The sequence below is a fragment of the Pseudophryne corroboree genome, chromosome 3, assembly GCF_028390025.1.
Source record: "Pseudophryne corroboree isolate aPseCor3 chromosome 3, aPseCor3.hap2, whole genome shotgun sequence".
Taxonomy (NCBI): domain Eukaryota; kingdom Metazoa; phylum Chordata; class Amphibia; order Anura; family Myobatrachidae; genus Pseudophryne; species Pseudophryne corroboree.
The window spans coordinates 741547957-741566497 of NC_086446.1; the positions used below are offsets into that span (position 1 = coordinate 741547957).

Genomic DNA, 18541 nt, shown 5'->3' on the forward strand with positions numbered 1-18541 from the left:
AGAACTAAAAACATAAAATAGGAATGAACCACTACCTGTGGTTCATAACAGTATCCTCTCCTTAAGGGAGAGCTCCGAGCACCCCATGACACCCACGGGGAACATAAACAGAAGTATAACATAAAATACATAACCAAAAAGCAAAACAGGAATGAGTCACAGCCGTGGCTCATAACATTACCCCCCCTTGAGGAGGGGTCAAAGGACCCCAAAATTCAGACTTTCCAAAACAAAGGATACAAAAAAAAAACACCTGACACACTGGTCTAACAGAAACAAGCTGTGGCAACAGCTTGTAACGGTGCCCCCCCCCTTGACGGTGGCCACTGGACACAAGACAAGGGGAAAAAAATCTTTTTTTTTTTTTTTTTTTTAATATCAAGGCAAGAATCAATAATTATTTATTTTTCTTCTTCTTCTTTTTACAAAGCTCTTGAGGTCTGACCAAGGTAATTCCCCAAACATTGTCTGAACTGATAGTACCTCCCAGCAAGGCTGGGTTCAAATCAGAGATTGGTTTCTTAACCTTGGGAGCTAAACTTTCAGGCAAAGTACTACTATAAGAAGAAGACAGAAAAGCACATCCTGCAGTCAAAACAACGGGCTGAGACTCTTGTGCCGAGTTTACAGTATTTGGTGGACTCTCAGCAGACAAGACGGGTAACTTAGAGGAACCTGAACCAATTTCTTTGGAACCATATCTTTTAATAACTGCATCACTGAATGCTGGGGGATCCTGAAGAATGGGATCTTCAGCTTTCATTAGGCTGGTCGCCCATTCAAAAGGCTCTCCTCTAAAAGAATATATCAGATAGAGCACTAGGTTCTCTGAAGTGATGCCCAGAAATGGTCTAGACAACATAATGATGTAATAGTGTTTGTAAAGCGCCAGAAATTGGACTAAGTCCCCATCAAAGATTATGGATGTTGAGATATCAACAGAGTCAGGATCTGTTTCCTTCCCATCTGACTGACTAGAGTGCTTTGCTAGAACCTGGTCACTATTGACCTTACTCAAGGCTGAGACTCTCTGAACCCCACCTGGGGCAGTGACTTTCTGAACCCCACCCGGGGCAGTAACTTTCTGAACCCCACCCGGGGCAGTAACTTTCTGAACCCCACCCGGGGTAGTGACTTTCTGAACCCCACCCGGGGCAGTGACCTTCGGGAACCCCGCTGGGGTCAGCACCTCGGATTCTTTTACTGGGACCGAGCCGACGGCCTCCCCCACTGGGACCGAGCCATCGGCCTCCCTCACTGGGACCGAGCCATCGGCTTCCCTCACTGGGACTGAGCCATTGGCCTCCCTCTCTGAGTCAATAATTATCGAAACTTCTCCCGGGACTATGACTTCGGGGACTTTTGCTGAAGCTATAACCTTCAGAACCTCCACAAATGCTATGCCTCTTAAGTTCTTTCCTGGGGAAGCGACCTCTAGACCCTTCTTTGAGGCTGCGTCTCTCGAGACCCCACTTGGGGATATTACTTCAAAGATCCCTTCTGGGGTTTTACTTCTCGAGTTCCCTTCTAGAACTATGGTTTCTGATCCCCTTTCTGGGGTTGCGCTTTTCAAGTCCCTACCTGGGGTAACAGCTTCTGAGACCCCTTCTGGTAAGGACACCTGAGCTATAAAATTTGACGTCCCTCTATGACCTAGAGCATCGGGTACCGCTCCAGCGCTCTGGGCATCGGGTACCGCTCCAGCACTCTGGGCATCGGGTACCGCTCCAGCACTCTGGGCATCGGGTACCGCTCTAGCACTCTGGGCATCGGGTACCGCTCCAGCACTCTGGGCATCGGGTACCGCTCCAGCACTCTGGGCATCGGGTACCGCTCCAGGACTCTGGGCATCGGGTACCGCTCCAGCACTCTGGGCATCGGGTACCGCTCCAGGACTCTGGGCATCGGGTACCGCTCCAGGACTCTGGGCATCGGGTACCGCTTTTCAAGTCCCTACCTGGGGTAACAGCTTCTGAGACCCCTTCTGGTAAGGACACCTGAGCTATAAAATTTGACGTCCCTCTATAACCTAGAGCATCGGGTACCGCTCCAGCGCTCTGGGCATCGGGTACCGCTCCAGCACTCCAGGCATCGGGTACCTCTCCAGCACTCTGGGCATCGGGTACCGCTCCAGCACTCTGGGCATCGGGTACCGCTCCAGCACTCTGGGCATCGGGTACCGCTCCAGGACTCTGGGCATCGGGTACCGCTCCAGCACTCTGGGCATCGGGTACCGCTCCAGCACTCTGGGCATCGGGTACCGCTCCAGCACTCTGGGCATCGGGTACCGCTCCAGGACTCTGGGCATCGGGTACCGCTCCAGGACTCTGGGCACCGGGCACCGCTCCAGGAACCTGGGCATCGGGCACCGCTCCAGGGGCTTGCAACTCTGCTTCAACAGGAACCTCAAGAGAGGAGAGAAACATTCTCCTTTGGTTCCTGAATCTATAATGGGGCTCCCTAGCCCAAGGACCCCAATTATAGGACAGAGTGTTTTTAAGTGAGGGTTGTGTGACAAGTACCTCTGCCACAGTAGAGACAGGAGTAGGTCTTGTGTCCTGACTAAACTTGGCCAGAGGGCAGGACTTGTCGCCACACTTTGGTTTGCGCAACTCACAGGTCGGCAGATAGTGGCCTAAACCCTCACAATATAGGCATAAGTTTAAGTTTCTGCGACGCAGACGCTCCTCTTCTGAGAGCCTGGGCCGCAGAAAACTTTTAAACCTTTTCTCTTCAATTAAACCAGAGGATTCTCTTGTCACCATACTGTGAACAAGAGTCTCTTTAGAGGTAGATGTACTCTCAGCGACTTCTGGCAAGATGAGCAAGATTTTAGTCAGAAGGTTTTGCAGTTGCTTTAAGGATTGCTGCAAAACTTCTAGTCGCTCAGGTCTCAAAGCACTGAAAGCAGAGTTCAGGGCTGAGAGAGATGCCTGCAGGGCTTGCATAGTAGACATAGGAGGATTTAAAACTAGAAAAGACTAGACAAGGCAAGACTAGACAAGGCAAGACTGGACAAGGCAAGACTGGACAAGGCAAGACTGAATTTTTAAACTAGACAAAACAAGACTGGATTTTTTTTTTTTTTTAAATACCGGATTGGATTCTGCACTCTGAGTTCTAGACAGGACTGGATTTCTAAACACCGGACTGGATTCTGCACACTGAATTCTTGACAGGACTGGATTCTAAACACCGGACTGGATTCTGCACACTGAATTCTAGACAGGACTGGATTCTAAACACCGGACTGGATTCTAGACTAGACACTGGACTCGGCCAAAAAAGAAAAAAGTTTTATTTCTTTTTTGTGGTATGGCTGGTGATAATGTTAGGTTCCTGGTGCTCAGAACAAGGGAGATGTTATGAAGTGAGTCCAAAGCACCAGGACGTAATACTGGATTTGGTGAAATGGAACGGGAATAGCCCCTGGCACCCTACCTCCGTTGTTTTACCCGTGTTGTCAATTCACGCTTGCAGGTCTATGGTTTCTTGGGCCCATGGCAGCCGCGTTTGAGGGGCGGATTAGGTCTGCCCAACTCCGATGCCCCCTCAGGTCTTAAAGAGAGACAAAGCGTGAACTGAGACAGGGTAATAACAAGGGGCCCTCTAACTGAAACAACCAAAGCCAGGGGCTACTAACTAGCCTAAAACTAAATGTATGTGCGGCTTGCCGCCAAAGGAAAAGAACAACAAAGGAAATGCTGACCACACGCCGACACAATACTTTTGTGTACCGGCGGTGACAGCATAAGCAGAACCCTCTGCAAAACACCAGTGACAGATACAACCAAGGAATACAGCGGCCTAGGCCGACGGACGTGGCAAAGCCGCTACTCACGGAACCGGTACCAATACTGGCAAACGGACAGGAACCCCCAATGCTGCCGACACAGACTCTCAGAACTGGAGGACAGGCAGAATCCCAAACGACAGACCGGTGGACACCAAGAAGCTAGAAACTCGACCAGGCACAGGCAAAGCCACAGGACTTCAGGACAGGAATGCTTCATGGCAGGACACGGGAACTGACACAGGAAGCAGCTAGTCAGACACTGCTAGACAGGAGCTCAGGAATTGGCAGGAACAAGCTCAGAACTCAAACACTCTGGAAGACTGGAAACCTAGAAATATCACCAGCGTCTGTGAATTGCACTCAGCCAGCATATAACAGAGAGGCCTAATTAATTATGTCATGCAGCTGCCCTGTTGCATGACTCCAAACTGACAAGATGCAATTAGCAGCCAGGTGAGGCTGAACAGATGGGAACAGGCTGCAATTACACAGACTCACCACTGACAGAAAACAATAATCTTCTAAACCAGAGCAAAGGGAAATCCTGGCCTGCAAGAGAACTAAAAACATAAAATAGGAATGAACCACTACCTGTGGTTCATAACACAGGGCAGTTGCACACATGCCACATATCATTTTAATCAGGATATAAGACACATTTTCTGGGGGGAAAAGATGGCTGAGCCACACGGGAGCTGGCCGAGTCACACGGGACTCGGCCAAGAAGGACACATCTATACATATAGGGGCAGATGTATTTAGCCTGGAGAAGTGATAACACAGTGATAAGTACAAGGTGATAATGCACCAGCCAATCAGCTCCAATATGTAAATTGACAGGAGCTGACTGGCTGGTGCGTTATCACCTTCCACTTATCACTGCTTTATCACTTCTCCAGGATTAATACATCTGCCCCATAATTTTATTTTACCATTCTGTGTAGGCTATGAGAAAACTCTAGAACTGGGCTTGCTCTTCCATAGTTGTATTTCTTCTAAAGGATCATTCATGTCCCAAGAGACATCACAATCTACTGACAGTAGTCATTTCATAACTTCTAAGGATAATTTTTCCTACCCAGAAAGGTAGGCAGTCATGTTGGATGCACTGCATAGGTTATATTGGAAGGAATAGGCAATACCTAGACAAAAATCATTAGATCCATGCATTTTTCATTCTACCAATGAGAGAACCATGTGAGTCAGCCATCTTGGGGGAACTGAGGGTTATAGTTTGCAAGCTAAGCAATACATGGAAGACACATAAGGGGAAAATGGAATATTACTAACAACATAACTACTGATTAAATTGTTGGATGGGTTGGTCATGTTGCCCATGAAAGTACTAAGCTAGGAAGCCCTGCGGGGTGCACTAGGTAGATTACAGTGGGCATAGTGACCAAGTTGTAGACATGTGATACACTGGGGGGAATAGCAGATGAGGGGGAAAAAAATCAGAATTCAGGGAAACACCCAGACATGGATGGTAGAAAGGGCGAGGGGGGGGGGGGGGGGGCGGCATAATGGAGTAGTATGTAGAGATATGGAAAAGCAGTCAGCGTATTGCAGGTAATATAAACGTAAGTTTACTCAGCGCTAATAAGAATATTTCTTAGTAGAAAATGAAAAAATGAATCAACACCCTTGTGCAAAAATAGTATAACTAAAAAAAAGAATACAGTGGCTAGTTACAAATATTGAATTAGTGAAAAATTCAATCTTATTACAAGAAATAAAAAAAGATGTGGATCTACACTAATAAAAGATATATTAAATAAGGTTATATAACACTGGTAGGGCCGTAAAGCTCCTTACGCACTAGACAAATTTTTGAACGATGTGGACGATAACGACATATCATTACGATAATCAGCCAGTGTAGGCCTAATATAGTTAACGATGCGCGCTCACGCGAGTCATTAATTTTATCGCCTATCGTCCAAACGTGCGGGTCAGTCTGATGATATCAACTGAAACTGCATGTTCAGGATTGTAGCAGGATGATGTCACTGAACGATATCGTTATCGATACCGTTCAGTGTGTACGCACTCTGAGGCTAATTCAGACCTCATCGCTAACAGGTGATTTTTGCAGCGCTGCGATCAGATAGTCGCCGCCTACAGGGGGAGTGTATTTTAGCTGTGCAAATGTGCGAACGCATGTGTAGCAGAGCTGTACAAACAGATCTCTGCACATTCCAGGACTTACTCAGCCGCTGCAATCACATCAGCGTGTCCGGGACCGGAATTGACGTCAGGAACCCTCCCTGCAGACGCATGGACACGCCTGCGTTTTTCCAACCACACCCAGAAAACGGTCAGTTGACAACCACAAACGCCTTCTTCCTGTCAATCTCCTTGCGAATGCCCGTGCGAGTGGATCCTTCGCAAAAACCAGTTTAGACCTGATCGGCCGCTGTACGAAAATGCAGCCTAGTGATCAGGTCTGAATTACCTCCTATGTCGTTTGCCCAGGAGTTCAAGGGCAAACACTGACGATATCGCTCATGGAGCATACTGTCTAATGTGTATTGTGTACCCGTTATAAGTGTCAAGACGGGTGTGGATCATAGGGTCGACTGTATCTAGGTCAAAACAGTCATTAGGTCAACCACTATTGGCCAACAGTGACTAGGTCTACACCTAAAATAGGTCGACATGGTTGTTAGGTCAACATGAACAAGGTCGACATGGAAAAAGGTTGACATGAGTTTTGTTTTTAAAATGGTGTCGTTTTCTTCATAAAGTGACCGTAAATCCCAGCAGTCCCCTCGCATGACTCGCTTCGCTCGCCATGCTTTGGGCAAGGTGCCTCGCTGCGCTCGGCACAGGTTACTATTCCCAATCGTAGACCAAGTGGATCGTAAAGTATGAAAAATTTCCAAAAAGATTTAAAAAAAACCCAAAACCTCATGTCAACCTTTTTCCATTTCGATCTTGTACATGTCGACCTAGTGACCATGTCGACCTAATGCATGTCGACCAATAGTGGCCGACCTAATGAGTGTCTATCTAAGTGCAGTCGATCTAAGGACCGGATTCCGTCAAGACATGTTCTTAATAATAAAATCAATTGTAAAAAAATCCCACAATATTACAAATATATATCTAGATCTATATATATGTTCTTCTTATAAGATAATTTCACATATGTAGCCCTTGATATATATATATATTTTTTTTTTTTTGTGGTGCACTGTGACATTTACCAAAGAAATCCAGGCCTTAAAATCAGGACCTGTAGAGGCCATCCAAAGTCTAGTCAGACAGACCTCAGCCAACGTACACATATTTATAGCATATTGTGTACTACGTACAGTATATCCAGAACATTATTTTTTATAATCCCGAGGTAACAAAATCTAGGTATAAGAATGGAAGGGGGAATACCTGTGACAGATACTGCTTTTTTTCACCTGAATCCAAAAGGAATGCACCTCTGAACATTCCCATAATAAATGCCAAAATGTAACTGAAGCATTTTTACATTTAGGGCATGTACAGTATCAGAAACTTTCCCACCAAATTTCACCAATTTAGTTGGAGTCAGGTAAGTTCTATATAAAATATATAATTGAATTTGCTGAAACCAGACGGAAGCAGTAGACCATTTAGGACAAGTAATAGCCTTACTCCATTCATTCCTCCAGTCATCTTATCTACCCCTAGCTCCTATTCCTGTTGTAAGTTAGGTAAGTCAGAGGCATGATTGACAACAGGAAGGACTATAAGCAGAAGAGAGCGGGAGGGCCTTAGTGTAAAAGAAAAGTTTTAATTGGAGACTGCTTTATAATATTCTTCTGAGGAAACAGCCCCTGTTCTGAGGCTGAGAAACGCGTTAAGTATCCTGCCATTCCTTTCTGCTGAATAATTGATGCTGGTGGCTCCATTTTTTTGCTCCATTGATTGATCCACATACGGGAACCACAGTCGGAGCAAGGCAACCTTAAGCTCCGTGCAGATTCTTCACACCGAGTACAAGCCACGGGCAGCCGGCGCCCGCATCGGTGAATGAAACCTCGGCGGGTCCGGAACTAATAGAGACGAGGGTAAGCATATCATATGAACTGAACGCTGCTATAGAACGGGCCATGCTCTGATTCTAATTGAAACATCAAACGAATGTCTAATTATGCACCCCAGAAAAGTCTCTTAATTATTGGACCATCATAGTTCAGTGCTTGAACGGAGGTAAAAGAAATACATCATCTGATTTCATTTGTATTCTGCAGTGGACCCTTTTACAAATTATTTGTGTGGATCATTTAATGATATAAAGGATCAATAGTGAACTTCTGCATTAGTGGTTCCACCTGAGGAGTGTGCACACTCTGGAGATTTCTCGATTCACTTAAGTACATCCAAGGACTTTTTCAAAGAACTGTAACATCTTCTAAGTATAAATAAAGGAGCCTCCTAATATTAATAATATAAAGTTACCATTTTAGCTATATTGCAGCTTTGCTAACATTTCAGCAGAAAGGGTTTCATTTGTTTTAATATATTGTGTGTTATAACGGTAATAAATATATTTTTAACATTCTTCACTATTGGTGACAGCGCTTCTTATTTTGTTTCTATATTTGTCTATATATTTTTTTGAGGATCAGCACCTCAAATATAGAAGCTGCAGCCACCGAATAGTGTTTTTAAAGGTGTCTCACAGTCAATACACTAGCGCCCACTTTCTTGTTGTGCTTTATAATATGGTGGTCTTGGGATAACTGAGTGTTTAAGGCTTGACTGATCTGTAGGAATCGGGGGGGAAAAACATAGTGGGAAGATTAAATTTGTTAATAAGCTGGGTAAAAGATTTTATAACTCTATCTTGGATACACCTGACCTATTGAAAGAAACCCTTTACTTCCCCACACCTTTCTTGTCTGGAGGGAGGAAAGTTCAGATAACTGGCGAGAGCCCCATAGTGAAGTGTCTAGGTCAGTGTCTTGAAATGCCTATGGGTAATAGTGTCAGCTAGCAGGGCCTGAAGTGACGTGTGGCCAGGCGTCACTTGAGAGACCAAGATGCTTGGGTGGTAGTCCGTAGAATTGTCTTGCAACCATAATCGCAGATGTGTCAGTTGAGCCGCATAGTAATAGATCTGAAAATGAGGAAGAGCCAGTCCTCCCAGTAAGTGTAAGAGGAAGTTTACACCATGATCTGATCTTATTTTTCAAATGTGAGAACATCAGCAAAATGCTTAAAGAAACATATTCCTGCATGTTATTAGATATCTAAACACCCCGGTAACCCAGCACAGAGGTAGAGAAATTTGTGGAGTGACAGAGGGTTTACCTCTGAGATGAAGTATGGAGGACTTTGACCCTCATTCTGGTTGGATCGCAACTAGCGATTCAACTGCAAAAACTACGGGCCCGTCCTGCGCATGCACCCGCATTTTCTGCGGCGCCCTGCAGTAAATGCAAACGCCTCTGCCTGTCAATCAGTTGGCAGATCCGAGATATATAGTAGCATATCATCAGCAAAAAGACAGATTTTTGGTGTTAACGTTCCTATCTGAATACCACTAATACCTATATGTTTACGTATGGCAATAGCTAGTGGTTCAATGGCTAAGGCGAATAATAATGGTGATAATGGAAAGCCTTGCCCTGTGCCTTTCTGAACCATGAAAGGAGAAGCTATATATTGGGTTTGAGATTTTTCATAGAAAGTTTTTAGTAAGACGGCAGTTTCCGACAGGTTTGGTCGGAAGCGGTTCTGACCTATTCAATGCCGGGCCATTTATTCCGACAAGTCAGGAATTCCCAACTTGTCGGAAACCACGTGGATTGTTGGATTAGCCGCGAATCCGCGTGTTCTGCGGCCAAATCCGAAAGGTTTTGGCCACAGTTCTGAAAATGTCAATCCAACCTTTTTTTTTAAAGTCGGATTGCCATTGTCGAAACCGGAGAGATGAGACGGCGGAGAGGGGACACGGCGAGCATGTGACGGAGACCACCACAGAGAGGAACGGGGATAGGTGAGTAGTGGCAGCAGCTCCCCAGCTCCAGCAGCTCTCCAGGTACTCCCCAGAGTTGTACTGCCGCCGCCGCCCATACTCTTGGGCCTGCAGCCTGATGGTGAGAGAGGTGAGCCGGCTTCGGGAGGAGAGCTGCAGGTACACTGGCTGGGACACAGCTAGCCCCAGTGCACAGCCTGAGCCGTCCATCCCCGGCCACCTGCCCGCTCATTGCTCCGGCTCCCCGCAGGCGGTAGCTCCAGTCCGATCCCAGGGACAGGTTGACTCCTCCGGTGGTCCCGGGATGAAGTTGCCCATCCAGCCCCACTGCCGGCTGCAACGCTCAGCGCAGACCGTGCGGCGGCAACGCTACTCTGCTCTGATACACATGGCCTGGCTGTCGGATTGGCATTGTCGGAATGGCCAAATCTGACAGCCCATTGAATACTGACCCGTCGGATCCTTTCTGTCGGAAAGGATCCAACAGGTATTGAATACAGCCCATAGTCTCAAGTAAATGATCCCATGTCACTAGATCAAAAGCCTTTTCTGCATCCATAGAGATGATAGCATTGTCTTCAGAATTTCATTTTTGGATTACAGCTAAAACTTTAAATTGATCACTAAATGTCCAACAACTATAAAACTGATGAGATTACAGAGGGCAGCATCCATTTCAGCCATTCAGACAACATTTTAGTCAGCAATTTATAATCTATATTTAATAGATAGAGAAATCGGGCGGTATGAACCTGGGTCTTCCTGTTCTCTGGTAGATCTAGGGAGCACTTTAATTATCGCTGAATTAAAGTATAGAGGGATCCTTCTTTCCTCCACTATGGTACTGAAAAAATTGCAAAGTGTATCGATAATCCTATTGGAGAATATTTTATAAAATTCATCTGAAATCCTGTCAGGGCCAGGTGCTTTAACCACTTAACTGACGACTTTTCCCTACAAAAACGTTCACAACATTGTTTTAAAAAAAAGTTTCATTTAAAATAGTTTAAAAAGTATCTTTAATAACATTTAAATATTATATGTAGAACGGATCTCCTTGTCAAAAACTGAGGGACACCATGGGGCATCGCGGTCGCATATGGTTTGACCATGCCAGTTAAAGGATTTAAGATTTTTATGGCAGCCTCAACTTCTTCTCTAGAAATTGGAGCCATCATAGCTTCCTTTTGGGAATTAGTAAGTTGAGGGACATTAATATTAGACCAGAAAGCATCTTTTTTGTTAGTATCAATAGGATCCTGCTCATATCATTTGGTATAAAAGTCTGAAAAATCCTGTAGTATATCTTTACCTTTATAAACTCTAGTACCATCTGCCCCCTTTAATGCCGTTACATGTGAAGCAGTCCGTGGACCTCAAACCAAATTAAATAGTAAGTGGCCAGGTTTATTACCTACTTTATAAAAATGAAATGCACTGGTAGATAAAAATCGCTTTGTATGTTGGTCCAAATATTGCAACTTTGCATATTGATATGCATTCTTATTAGCTAGAGTAGGTGAACATTTAAATCTGCTAAAAGTCTCAGGTATGGGCCCTACACACTGATAGATCCGCCGCCGAGTTGCCCGACAGCGGATACAGCCGACGGGCGACCCGACGGCGGGGAAGGGCAGTGACGGGGGGAGTGAAGTTTGTTCACTACCCCCGTCACCCGGCTCCATAGCAGTGCAGGCCAATATGGACGATCTCGTCCATATTGGCCTGCATGCACAAGCGACGGGGCACCAGCGATGAACGAGCGCGGGGCCGCGCATCGTTCATTGCTGGTGCCTCCAAACTGCACGATATGAACGAGTTCTCGTTCATTAATGAACGATAACATTCATATTGTGCAGTATCATCTGCCAGTGTGTAGGGCCCATAAGGGCTTCTTGCAATTTGATGTACAGATTTGAGTTATCTCTACGATATTTAGTTCCATATATATGATAATATTTCTCCCCGCAATACCGATTTAGCAGTTTGCCATAGTAGTAAGGGATTTGATGAATGAGCTTGGTTATTATGTATAAATTCCTGCCATTTTGATTCCAACGTATTTCAAATTTTAGTGAAGAAGATAAATATTTGGGAAATCTTCACTGACAGTAATGGGCCCTACACACTGGCCGATATTTTGAAAGATATGAACGATCTCGTTCATAAATGAACGAGATCTCGTTCATATCTTTCAGTGTGGAGACTTAAGCGATGAACGATGCGCGTCCCCGCGCTCGTTCATCGCTGGTCTCCTGTCGGCTGTGCATGCAGGCCAATATGGACGATCTCGTCCATATTTGCCTGCACGTCTATGGAGCCGGGTGACGGGGGGAGTGAAGAAGCTTCACTCCCCCCGTCACTGCCCCCCCCGCCGCCGGGTCGCTCGTCGGCCGTATCGGCCGTCGGGCACCTCGGCCAGTGAGTAGGGCCCATACGATCTTACATCTACAGCAGTAGAAATAGAACACCAAAAAAGTGCATGATCTAACATACAAATAGGGGGAATTCCAGTATCAATCATTTTGGCAAATAGAGATTTAGTAGATAGGAGATAGTCGATGCGAGACATGGTTCCATGTGCTTCAGAAAGGCATGCATAATCCCTGTCTGTGGGATGATGTACTCGCCAATCTATCAAATGAAGTTGCTCAGTAAACAGTTTAATGCTTAAAATTGGCTGAGAGGGAGAGATTGTTTAGGTATCTTAGATTTACCCATAGCAGGTAGCGCAACGAGATTGAAATCCCCTCCAACCAATATCTGGATATCAACATGCGGTAGTAATTTAGCTATTAATTTCTGAAAAAACTTTTTAGAGTAAATGTTGGGAGCATATAAATTGCAAATAACTACAGATTCATTCTATAAATTGATTTTACTGATAGCAAAGCGTCCTTCAGGATCAGACATATTAACACTTACTTTTGGATTTAAACTGTTCTTAATTAATAGAGCCACTCTTCTTGCTTTAGAGTTGTAAAAGGCGCGTGCTGAATGTATAGCCTAATGTAGATAGTTTCACATGTTCTATATTGGTGAGATGGGTTTCCTATAATAGAGCAATATCAATGCACATTTATATATATATATATATATATTTCTCCTTTTTATTGGTGAGTTAATCCCACCCATGTTCCATGAACATATTATTAACTTTAACTTACCCCGTACACCGCGTCAGTGCACAATTCTTTCATCTAACTCCAGACATTTGTTCTGTTTTGTTTTTGTGTTTTCTTTCAGGGGTTTTTGGGACATTTAATGAGCTCAGTTTACCAAAACCTTTTATGAGACTTTGAACGTACACATAGAGAGGTGAGACGCCATCGTCCAGTGTACAAACACACAGACTCAGTTTTACCAATACAAAGACCCTTATATATCCCATTATATATCATTTCCCCTTTTCCCTTGTCATTCATTTCCTTTGTTTTTTATGTATGACTTACTGCCCATCTCTACTCTGATGAGTAGATAGATTACATAGTGTTCAAAACTGTGAGTTAAATAAATACTGACTAAATACACCACCTTGTTTCAAGAACCACATCCTTCAGGCGCAATTGCAAAGCCCTCATTTGCTGATTTGGATTTGGCCTGACCTGATGATTTACATAGCAATCTGATGGCTGGGTACCTGCTCGTGTGTAGAAAGAGTCCTGCATGATCACTCACAGTAACCCCTTAGACACAGCATGAAGCAACCAATTGCAATGCCAATATAATTCTGCAAATCTACGGACCAGAAGCTTTAATTTGGTATATGATGTGCCCTGGTGAGACAACAGCATCATAGAAATAAGTCACTCATCGTCCTTCTGCTAATAATGTCTAGATTTCCACAGGCAAAATCAACATTACATTGTAACAATGACAAAAATAAATATTTTTTGTAAGAAAATGTAATTCTTGTGACGTTTTGTTTTTTATTTCAGTAGTAAGAACCCTTAACATATTGGGCATTTATAGCATAGTTACTTTGTATAGCGAGGCAAGCTTGGATGGGCCCTGTGCTGCTTCCGAGAATTTACTGTACGTAGAAGAAGCAGGCCGGCCAGAATGCAAGCTGCAAGGTAAGTGGCCTTTCACTCAGTGACATTTCACATCATCCGCACAGCATGTCCTGCTAGGGGCCTGTCGTTTCAAAATAACTGTAGGGCTACAAAATACATACACTTAAAAGTGGTACTTCAACCATACCCATGGTACCCAAAACCACCATTAGAGAGATACGACTCTCCTGTGTGCTCACCTTCCAGACTAAAATATCACAGTCGTTGGCATCAAGGCCCAGCCATGTTTACACTGGTTGCCTAAATACATACTTGCACACTTACATGTCCTCAGGGGCACCAGCATGTTTTGTGGTTGGGCGGGGCGTGGAAAAAAATAAATTTTTGCGCTCCCCCAATGATGATAACCCCTCCCCGTGCGGGAAGCGCTTACCGCCGGATTGTCACAGACACTCCAGTCCTACTTTAAAAAGTCTGCTGCAGCAGAGTGCTGCCCCATGTCCTGTCCTAGCCAGCTCTTCACACGGATGCATTACTGGGAGGAGGCATGCCCATGTTGAGCATGCTGGGACATCCCCACCTCCCCAGCACCTGCGCCTCTGTCATGTTTGGGAAGGGGGGGCATGCTGCCCCCCATTCCAACGCCTCTGCATGTCCTCTATTTGCTGCCCAGACTCCTTCAGTGGTCACACACCTCCTTCATTGACACTATTTCATTGGACCCTAAACATTACATTAACCCAGCGTGCCCTTCATGGTGCAATCCAGCAGTGCTCCTGTGGTTAATTGTATCGCTTGATTGTACCCCCCACATGCTGACTGCGACCCCTCCACTGCATTCATTTTTAGTGGTGAATGCTTTAGTAAAATATTAAAAATACAATTCAATTTTCTTTCATCTGTTTTTTTAATCCAGGGGTGGGGAATCTTTTTTCTGCCAAGGACCATTTGGATATTTATAACATCATTCGTGGCCCATACAATATTATCAACTTAAAAATTAGTCTTCTATATTTAGCAAAACATTTAATTAACTCACCCCTAAAGCGATGGCTGGAACTGCTTCTCTCATGCAGCAGACACACACATATATACAGTAGCATACATACATACGCACACAGTATACATACATACACACAGCTACGTGCTGCAGCTCCCTCTTTCTTCAGCCAGCAGTCTCACAGTATACTGTAAATATAAGGAGGCAGCTGAGCTCCTGCGCATTATGTCTGCGCTCTGCTCCCTTTAATAATAATAAATTAAAAATATTGGTCTGCTGAATTTCGTGTCCCGCCTGCAGTTGCCTTGGCAGGGCCAGACCAAATGATTTTGTTCCCTACCCTTGGTTTAATCTCACTTAGGGCCTGATTCAGAGGTAGACATAAAGAGTTTGCAATTCCAATGTTTGCGCAATTAAGTAATAATTGTTGTACTGCGCATGCATCTGAGTCCCAGTGCACATGCGTCCTGATGGTATTGCCTTGGAATCTGGACATAGAGTGATTGACAGTGCACAATTGTGGGAGGTAAAAAGTGGGTGTCAAGACAAACGCTGGTGTGTCACAACTGTATCGGGGGGGTGTCTCAGTCTGTGACTTCTTCATTATACGCAGTTGTAAAAGGTCTGACGGTTTAGTAGGTACGGACTTTCTGACACCGTTGGGAAGGTGGGGATATGTTGGCCCCCGTTTTCTGGACATGCCAAGGCAATTCTCTACATCTTCCGAAGCAGTTTTCAGCTTCGGAGTTCGGGTGGCCATTCTGTTTAGTTTTCAGCTTCGGAGTTCGGGTGGCCATTCTGTTTAGTTTTCAGCTTCGGCGTTCGGGTGGCCATTCTGTTTAGTTTCGAGCTTCGGAGTTCCGGCAGCAATTCTGCTTACTCAGGTGGCCAGTGGCTGCCTGATGGTAATCCAATGATGCATCTTCGGACACAGGCCCTCATTCCGAGTTGATTGCTCGCTAGCTGCTTTTAGCAGCATTGCAAACGCTAGGCCGCCGCCCTCTGGGAGTGTATCTTAGCTTAGCAGAATTGCTAACGAAAGGTTAGCAATTCTGCTATTAAATATTTCCCTGCAGTTTCTGAGTAGCTCCAGACCTGCTCCTAGATTGCGATCACTGCAGACTGTTTGGTTCCTGGTTTGACGTCACAAACACGCCCTGCGTTCGGCCAGCCACTCCCCTGTTTTCCCAGCCACTCCTGCGTTTTCGTCTGGCACGCCTGCGTTTTTAGCACACTCCCGGAAAACGCTCAGTTACCACCCAGAAACATCCACTTCCTGTCAATCACTCACCAATCAGCAGATCGACTGAAAAGCGTCGCACAGCCCTGTGTAAAATTGCTTTGTTTTGTGTGAAAGTACTTTGCGCGTGTGCCCTGCGGCCCATACGCATGCGCAGAACTGCCGGTTTTTAGCCTGATCGCAATTCTGCTAAAAACAGCAGCGAGTGATCAACTCGGAATGACCACCACAGCCCTCAGATCTGTGATGCCGGCAGTGGGCATCTTTGAATCAGGCCCTTAGTACTTTACTGCTAGAGTATTGGTCATTTTTCAGAGCAAAACCAGCATGAGGCATAACAGTAGAGATTTACTTTTAATGACTATACTAAATCTCTGCACAAATGTATTTCTGCTGCCAGCATTGAGCATATTGCTGCCAGGACACTATTTTATAGTATTTCGAAGAAGTCACTTAAAATGAGTAACACAGAAAAAAACACTTTTCCTGTGCCTTATTCCAAAAGAACATTATAATTCCAATAGAAGATGTTTGGCTATTTGCACTTAGGTGGAAATGTCTATTTCTAGGTATGGCTGTCAGTTATGTTCCAGTAACAATTAATTTGATTACAGACGTAAAATTTAATTATTTTAGGTTTTATTCTCTGATTTGATACGTTGACTGGGGTTTGTATATGGGTTTGTTATATTTATAATGTCCATTGTAAAAGTATGCTGGATTAAAACATAAACTTTATCTTAAAGACCCTTACTTAAGAGCATAGGTACCATAGGTGCAAGGAGTGCAGCTGCTATGGGGCCCAGAGCTGAGAGGGGCCACCTTCATTGTTACAGTTACATATGTTATATACAAGGGCGTAGCTACCATAGGTGTAGGGAGTGCAGCTGCTATGGGGCCCAGAGCTGAGAGAGGCCCACCTTCCCTGTCACAGTTACATGTGTTATATACAGGGTGTAGCTATCATAGGTGCTGGGAGTACAGCTGCTATGGGCCCAGAGCTGAGAGGGTCACCTTCCCTGTCACAGTTACATGTGTTATATACAAGGGCGTAGCTACCATAGGTGCAGGGAGTGCAGCTGCTATGGGGCCCAGAGCTGAGAGGGGCCATCTTCCCTGTCACAGTTACATGTGTTATATACAAGGTGTAGCTACCATAGGTGCAGGGAGTGCACATGAAGAAGCATGTGTGCGCGCCAAAAAATGGGCGTGGTCACACTCCAGAAGGGGTGTGGCCACACACCAGAAGGGGTGTGGCCACTGAAAATGGCCCACAGTGCCAGTTACATTGCCCCACAGTGCCAGATACAATGCCCCACAGTGCCGGATACATGCCCCACCGTGCTGGATACATGCCCCACCGTGCCAGATACATGCCTCACCATGCCAGATACACGCCCCACAGTGCCAGATACATTGCCCCACAGTGCCAGATACATTGCCAGTTACATTGCCCCACAGTGCCAGTTACATTGCCCCACTGTGCCAGATACATGCCCCACTGTGCCAGTTATATTGCCCCACTGTGCCAGTTACATTGCCCCACTGTGCCAGTTACATTGCCAGATACATTGCCCCACAGTGCCAGTTACATTGCCCCACTGTGCCAGTTACATTGCCCCACAGTGCCAGTTACATTGCCCCACTGTGCCAGATACATGCCCCACTGTGCCAGATACATGCCCCACTGTGCCAGATACATTGCCCCACAGTGCCAGATACATGCCCCACAGTGCCAGATACATGCCCCACAGTGCCAGTTATATTGCCCCACTGTGCCAATTACATTGCCCCACTGTGCCAGATACATGCCCCACTGTGCCAGTTACATTGCCCCACTGTGCCAGATACATGCCCCACTGTGCCAGATACATGCCCCACTGTGCCAGATACATTGCCCCACAGTGCCAGATACATGCCCCACTGTGCCAGATACATGCCCCACTGTGCCAGTTACATTGCCAGATACATTGCCCCACAGTGCCAGTTATATTGCCCCACTGTGCCAGTTACATAGCCCCACTGTGCCAGTTACATTGCCAGATACATTGCCCCACAGTGCCAGTTACATTGCCCCACTGTGCCAGTTACATTGCCCCACAGTGCCAGTTACATTGCCCCACTGTGCCAGATACATGCCCCACTGTGCAAGATACATGCCCCACTGTGCCAGATACATGCCCCACTGTGCCAGATACATTGCCCCACAGTGCCAGTTACATTGCCCCACAGTGCCAGTTACATTGCCCCACAGTGCCAGTTACATTGCCCCACTGTGCCAGATACATTGCCCCGCAGTGCCAGATACATTGCCCCACTGTGCCAGATACGTTGCCCCACTGTGCCAGATATATTGCCCCACTGTGCCAGATACATTGCCCCACAGTGCCAGTTACATGCCCCACTGTGCCAGATACATTGCCCCACAGTGCCAGTTACATTGCCCCACTGTGCCAGATACATTGCCCCACTGTGCCAGATACATTGCCCCACTGTGCCAGATATATTGCCCCACTGTGCCAGATAC

At 45.7% G+C, this 18541-nt stretch overlaps 1 protein-coding gene across 2 annotated transcripts in view; it reads left to right on the top strand.

The window, feature by feature from the left end:
- Positions 1 to 18541, top strand: part of LOC135056747 (inactive heparanase-2-like) — a 487019-nt gene that overhangs the window by 79556 nt on the left and 388922 nt on the right. Inside the window, exon 1 of one of the 2 annotated variants that reach the window (XM_063962287.1) lies at positions 13704 to 13834. The exons of the other annotated variant lie outside the window; for it this stretch is intronic. Within the exon in view, the coding sequence (XP_063818357.1) occupies positions 13821 to 13834 (14 nt within the window). The 5' untranslated portion in view covers positions 13704 to 13820. Of the gene's footprint in view, positions 1 to 13703; positions 13835 to 18541 lie in introns of those variants that run through there. 2 annotated transcript variants of the gene reach the window in all.